Source organism: Nanorana parkeri, unplaced genomic scaffold, assembly GCF_000935625.1.
Source record: "Nanorana parkeri isolate BGI_ZX_2015 unplaced genomic scaffold, ASM93562v1 scaffold31, whole genome shotgun sequence".
NCBI lineage: Eukaryota > Metazoa > Chordata > Amphibia > Anura > Dicroglossidae > Nanorana > Nanorana parkeri.
Window position 1 is genome coordinate 1,095,626 of NW_017306299.1, and position 7,653 is coordinate 1,103,278.

A 7,653-nucleotide genomic window follows, 5' to 3' on the forward strand; every position below is an offset into this window, starting at 1 on the left:
CAGAAGTGTGAGTGATAGAACAGATCCTGGACCACACACAGACACACACCTGTCTGCATCATGGAATGGGGGTGGGGCGGTCTGGTCAGGAATTCGGCACCCTGGGGTGACATGTTGGTGTTATGCTTCTGTATAAATCACACTGACACCTGTTATACATGAGAGGCGCTCATCACCTGCAGCCTCCCCTCCTGATACTCTTAAAGGGTATGTCAACCCCATTTTTTTGTTTCCTTTTGGTCTCTTAAATATACCATTGAAAGTGTTTTCTTATATCTGTTCAATAGGTTAAAAAGAAAACTTGTTGATCTGCCAGAAAACTTGTGAGCTGATCACTTCCTTTGCTTCCTGTCCGTGCTGCACTGTTATCAGTTACATTGTTCCCAGCTCCCTCTCTGTGGTCTACACCAGTGTTTCTCAGCCGGGGTGCCCTGTGGGATCTCTGATGTGAAAGGGGGATCTTATGAGAAAGGTGGGGACTCTGATGTTAAAGAGGGGGACTGGGATGTGAAAGAGGGGACTGTGATGTGAAAGGGAGATTCTGATGTAAAAGGGGGCGCCTGGTATGAAGGAGAGACTTTGATGTAAAGGGGGAACCCAACTTTTTTATGTTTTTGTGTGGGGTCTAGAGCTGCAGCTAACGATTATTTTCAAAATCGATTAGTTAGTCGATTATTAGGTTCGATTAATCGGAACAATCCATCACATTATAGTCTGGGGGACCTTGAGACTCTGGTGTAAAAGGGGATGGACTCTGATGTGAAGAGGGGCATCTGGTGTGAAATAGGGGAATGCTGATGTAAAAAGAGAGGGTTCTGATGTAAAGGGGGGGGGCTCTGATGTGAATAGCGGGCTCCTGATTTGAAGGGGAGACTTGGATGTGGCTTTTGCATGGGGTCCACCTTACAATCCATTACATTTTAGACTGGGGTATCTGAAGATTTTGCACACTTTTAAAGGGCTAACAAGCCCCCTTATGTAATAGAAAAGAGGATGTGACAGATCCTTTTTATGGAGATATCTGGGGTCTATTAGACCCCTAATGTCACTGAGAGACCCCAAAAAAGATGATATAGCAGAGATCTGCTTCATCAGCTTCTTCTCCGGCTATAGAGCTGGAGGAATTACACATTTGAAACTGGAAGTGATGTAATACACATCGCTTCTGGGTTCAGTGATCAGAGGGGAGATCAGCCACTGGAATTGTGCTGATCTTCCTCTGATCTAAGTAAACAGACCCAGAGTGCCGGTCCCGAGGGGGAAGGAGGGCTCACACTCCCTGGCACTGTAAAAGCGATCGGGTGGCTCTATAGCCACCCGATCGCTTGTATGTGAACAGCCATTGCCGGCTGTTTAAAATGGTTCCAAGATCTTTGTATAACTGCTTCAGGATGCCGACATTTATTTATTTATGTATGTCGGTCCTGAATTAGTTAAAGGGAAGCTGTCAGGATAGGAATATGGGATCTGTAGTGCTCACTTATTTCTGAAGGTCATCCTGATCTTGGCTTCACTACCTAGTGAATCATCTAGCAGGAACATGACTACAGCTCAGGAGACTTCATTTGCTACATACTTGTTCCAGGTCCAGGGCTCTCTGGGCAGTGAAGCTGGGATGAGCCTAATAGCCCCAAAGCTTTACCTTTAATACATCAGCAATGGTAGCTCTCTTTGACAAGGACAGGTTCCCTTTGCAGGTTAAGCACAACAGCTAACTGATTAGTATTACGGCCTTGTAGCCTGACTTCAATTCCATCTGTATGGCGTTTTTTATGGACTGACCATGCTGGAATACGGCTCTTCCAGATGTTCTAGAACGTATACTGGCATACCTAAAGCTTTCCACCCAAAACTAGTGTTTGTGGCTTACTGAATTTTCATAGTGTCAGCTCCTACAGGAATGTAGAGTGCTAGGGAATTATCCAGTGCTATATGAATGACTAGAATACAGTGTGTAATACTATACAATCCACCAGTAACTTGTCATACAGCGCCACCTGGTGGCCAGACACTAATCACACAACTACAGGACAGTTATCTGCATAGGTGAGCTATTGGGATGGCCATACAATGAGCAACTTGTGATCAATCTAGGGAAGAGCAATCGTGATCAAGCGATTTATCATCAATTAAAATAATGAATGATGCAAAACATGTTTAGTGATTTTCTGAAAATATTGATAAGATGTAAATGAGTTAAACTGTTTTTTTTTTAAATACATCTGTATTATGTTCGCTGATGCTGGCCTGTGGCTGCCACAAGTGTTCATCACGGGGTTCACTTTCAGACCGGTCGGAGAGCTGATTCAGACCACCAGTCACTGCTAGCGGAAGAGGTGCCCCTGAGAACATGTGACATAGGATTCCTTGTTATGGGTTGCAGGAAGGTGCCCCCCCCCTTTTTTTTTTTTAAGCCCGGAGTTTATTGTGTATAAACACACAAACATGTAGCACTGACAATATTTTAAAAAACGTGGTAAGCCAGAGCATATAGATGTGAACCAACGGCATTACAATATATGGGAATTTGATTTGAATTGTATTTTCATGTTATAAAAAATGCAAAGCAGACACTTATGAATGTACATAAATGAAATGAACACTTGTGATTGAACACTTATGAACGGATGCTTGTGAATAAACACTTATAAATGGCCACTTGTGAATAGATACTTGTGAATGGACACCTTTAAATGGACACTTGTAAATTGAACACATGTGAATGTATACTTATGAATGGACATTTTTAAATGGAATGGACACATAGGGGGTGATTTACTAACCTAAACACACGCACGCACGCACTAGGTGCGTGTGATTTTTACACAGCAAAACGTATTTATCAACCAAAAAGTCTCTAAAAGCATATTTCCACAAATGCCATATATGGAAAAATCATGCACATGATGCATATATAATGCTGCTTCACAGTTTAGACAAAAATGGTTAGCTCATGCATTTACATTCCTGCATTCATCAACGCAAGCAACACAACATAGAGCTAATTTACACAACATCACCTTGCAATTCATGCAGGGCTTTGCACAACACACCTGCTGGGTGTGTACACACTACAAAGGTGTTTAGATTCCACCCATAGATCATGCTGGGAGGGAACACACTGCAGAGGTGTATATGTTCGGGGTGTGTTTATAAGGTTAGTAAATCAACCCCATAGTGTTGACACTTGTGAATGCACACTTATGAATGGTCACCTTTAAATGCACACTTATGAATGGTCACCTATAAATGGAGACTTGTGAATGAACACCTCCACTTGTGAATGAACACCTTTAAATGGCCACTTGTGAATGAACACCTTTTAATGCACACTTTAGGCACCTTTAAATGGACACTTATGAATGGTCACCTTTAAATGGACACCTGTGAATGTATACTTATGAATAGACATTTTTAAATGGAATCAACACTTAGTGTTGACACTTGTGAATGAAGACTTATGAATGGTCACCTTTAAATGGATACTTTACGAATGGGGACCTTTGAATGGACACTTGGACTCTGAGCAGTAACACACGAATTGTAATTTTTGTGCATCTTTACTGCACATGTACATCCTTGAAAGTTCCTCCCCCACCTTTACACAACCTATGAGCAAATATAAACCAAGTAACATTGAATATGTATTTAAACGTGCAAGGAAAGACTTGGTGCCTTGTTCTATTATTCAATGAGATGCCGGTGGCATTTTTGAGTAAACATATTGAAGAATTGTCCACAAACCTCCCAGTATATGAAGCCTTTGTGGGGTTTTTAATCAATATTAAAATGGAAACCTATGAATAGACGGGAAGAATCAAGCATCACAATCTCAACCAGGATTTTGTAACTGTACATCCTTTAACCCCATACACGGTGTTCACAGGGACAGGAAGGTAAGCCATCCTCACTTCCTGTCCCATTGACCACTATGTTGGGGCTAAAGGTGAATCAGATCTCAAGCCTTCCCTTCCGTCTTGCACAGTTGTACCGGTTCCTCTCCTGGATTGAAACCGATTACTCTGTATTCACTGCACACTGCGAGCTTCTCACAATTTCCTTTCCCTGTGACACTAGCAGGGTTATTCACAGAAGGGTGAAGAGTTTGGAGAAGGCAGGAGAAGTGAACAATCTAGGACAACATAGCTGGACTGGAAAGTGAGCTGAATTGGAGAATTTTTCCAGTTCAGCTATATTGTCCTAGATAGTTCACTTCTCCTGCCTTCTCCAAACTCTTCACCCTTCTGTGAATAACCCTGTAGGAGAAGAACTTTGGGAAATGGGGGTCATGGTGACAGGAAGATAAAGTGCAACCATAAAACACATCACAGGTTCTAACCTTTCCTCACACTACTCCCAAATATCGGTTGCTGTTTTTGTCCCCACTGGAGAGATTTTTCCTCATGTCACATCCATGTGATAATCCAGCACAAGGACAGGAAGTGAGGTGACATCTTCCCAAAGTGAACCCAGATAGTGTCACAGGTCTAACCCTTATATTCTCTTTTCCAGTATTGAACATTTGCTTTAGAGTTCTACCTAAAATCCTGACAAACCGACATTTGAGACAAATGGATAAAATGACATAAAACACACTTATATTATACACATCAACCTATAAATTGTTGGTTATAAAACACAAGAAGACAATAGCAGCACTAAGAGCTATGAACAGGCAGATTAGCAGCAGGCTGTGGTAAACGATCGGACGCTTGGTACAGGCGGAGTCAGGATCTTGCAGACAGGCATTGGTTCACGACTTCCAACAAGTGCGAATTCTCCAGAGCGGCCGCCACGCGCTCTTTGTCTGCCAGCTGTTTATTGACTGAGAGGAGAAAGTCGCAATCAGTACAGACACAATGACTAATTATTATAATTTAATACAAAGTGACACCACATGATTATCCCATTACTCTGCAGGGTTGTTTCTGTTTTTCAACTCTCATGTACTTGTGGGCAGCTTAAGACCTCATTCACACAGATCCTTGTGGCGTGCACGGGTGTATCGGGCCGCTCCCGGGAAGGTTAGGCGCTGCGTGTGATTGTACGCAGCAGCCTGTTCTCTATGGGAGGACGCGGCCGTACGCCGTCATACGCTCACCCGAGCAGGCGTGGGTGTCCGTACTTAGACGCAGACAGGATGGATCCTGACTGCGTCCGAGCATGGACACCCGCACGGATGTGCAGCTCGGGTGAGCGCATGACAGCATACGGCCGCGTCCTCCCATAGGGAAGAACAGGCTGCTGCGTACAATCACAAGCAGCACCCGTCCTTCCCGGGAACGGCCGTGCATGCCGCACGGATCTGTACGGTCCCACTCTACGCTGTGTGAATGAGGTCTAAAGAACACCGGTGCTTTGCCGAGGGCTCAGAGCAAAGCAAGAGGCACTTCAATGATGCAAGACCTAACTTGATGACATTAGGTGTGTTAAAGCACTGTGTATGAAAAACAATTGTCATCTATTTCATCACAATACATTTCTTTCATCCTTTGTTACATCTCAGTGATGCTGATGTCCTGCAGCCACTTACTGTCTGCATGCACCCCAGCAATGGCTGCATGGAATTTCTCAGGGTGGGTGGGTCCTGATGGTGACAACAGTCTCTAATGGAAGCATATGTGACAGGGAGACAATGCAGGAACACAATTGGAAGACATGGACTAAAAGTATACATAGTTCCCATTTTTTTTCTGTTCAACCTGCGGGCTGAATGAGAAAAAGAGCAGATTCCTCCATCAATGCTTAGAAGCGTTGCTTGAGGAATCCCATGCTGTCTCTATTGTATTCTGACAGTGGCAACTAGCTGCTGTCAAAATATCCGATTGGATCTTGCAGCTGCTAGCTGCGTTTGGTCGAGAATTTTCCAACCTGCTCCTCCGATTAGCTGATTGAGGGAAGCCGGTTGGAAGTGTGCCAATAGCGGCACAATCGCAGTAAATGCGCTGTGTGTATAGCCTACTTAAGCATTGTCACACCGTAACACAGAGTGCCTGAACAAGGACCTGTTGGAGGGATTATTTTAATGAGATATGCAAATTTAAAGACTGAAAAGGATTTACATCTACTTTAGTCATCACTGTTGTGCCCGATGAAGGGGACACTGCGTGGCCACAAATCATTGTGTTATGCGATACTGAGTCAATAAAAGGAGTATTGATCAGCATACTGGAGTGCCAGTGACCCCTTCTTTTCTGATACTGAACGGCGCCATCCATTTGTCACTGCTTACCGTTCAGGAGTGCGATGGGATTTGGACAACAAAGGAGAATTGTAGGGAGAGTGAAATACACTCATCCCCATATTTAGAGCTGACCTGTGACACTGAAACTGTCACACAGCGGCTCTGTTGATCGAGAACTGAGTGATCACATACCGCTTATCGCTGAGTTAACGATTTTCTCCCTGCAGAGAGCGATGATTGTCAGTCATTGATCCTTGCAGGGATTCCCCCTCCTCTCTCCGTTCCTCCAACAATGACTGGAGGGATAGACATGGCAGTAGCAGGCACAGCTAGCTCTGAATCTAGAGAGGCAGGGTCAGCTCTCAATCAGGCAGCCAACAATATTGTCAGGATCTTTCCTGGCCGCAGCTTGGCTCTGCGCTGTCAGCATATAGTGGGCAATAGCCCACCTGTGACCCTAAAGAGAACGAATGCTAAAAAAAAAAGGTTGGGCCATAGTTTTCTTTTATATGCTTTGTGTAAACTACAACCAGCATGACTCCGAGCTTACACGGGGCTTCTTCTCATAACTGTTGTAGTGTGGTCAGCAAAGGAAAAGTGTGTACAGGTAACAGGGGGCTTGACAATTCAGTGAACCCAATTTGTCCCGCATGAAAAAATGGATTTCAGGTATCTGTACTGATGAGATTTTGAACGTTTCTTTAGATTAGGGATGTCCAGATACCAGTGCCGATACTTGGCATTTTCATGAGAACTATCAGGGTTGCAGCTGGGACTTGGCTCTGGTGCTCCATCACTGTCCTGAAATCATTAGTCTGTATTGTTTTAGAAAAACTGTCACATGACAATAAAGAAAAATGCATCAGTGCTAGTATCTGTGAGGACTTGGGCAAGTATCAGTACTTGTACTCGCAAAAATGGTATTGGTGCATTATTTATAAAAACAACTCATACAATAAAACAGAGATGTACAAATCCCAGGAGCTCCGTGTGCTCCTTACAAATGACAGCTGCCTCCTAACTGTTGAGTTTTTCTCTAGTCTTGGAGCTCGAAAAATATCTGTACTTGTACTGAGTACAGTACTTGGTATTGGTTCATCCCTACTTTCATCCCACCTCAACCTAACCACTGAACCATCACATTCTCAAATAATTCATCCCCACACAGCTACCTCCTCTTTTAGATAGTAAGCCCTCAGGAGCAGTGCCCTCCTTACCATCTTGTCTTGAATTGTATTGTATTGTCTTCCTTACATTGTAAGGCGCTGCGCAAACTGTTGGCGCTATATAAATACTATGTAATAATAATAATACTTTAGATACATCCAGACCAAGGCTAAATTATATCTTTCTACATTTTACTAAAGTTTCCCTCTAGCAGAAATCTCCCCAGCACTCACCGGCGTGTTCTGAAGCATGTGTACCGGGGGTGATATGGACATCTACCTGTGAACATAGAATAAAAAAAA

General features: G+C 43.6%; 1 protein-coding gene across 1 annotated transcript in view; it reads right to left on the reverse strand.

Annotated features, from left to right (window-relative positions):
- Positions 1-4,581: 4,581 nt before the first annotated feature.
- Positions 4,582-7,653, reverse strand: part of FAM96B (family with sequence similarity 96 member B) — an 11,328-nt gene continuing 8,256 nt past the window's right edge. The window contains exons 4-5 of the mRNA XM_018568193.1: positions 7,585-7,630; positions 4,582-4,825 (exon numbers count right to left, since the gene is read on the reverse strand). Of these exons, the coding sequence (XP_018423695.1) occupies positions 4,728-4,825; positions 7,585-7,630 (144 nt within the window). The 3' untranslated portion in view covers positions 4,582-4,727. The remainder of the gene's footprint in view (positions 4,826-7,584; positions 7,631-7,653) is intronic.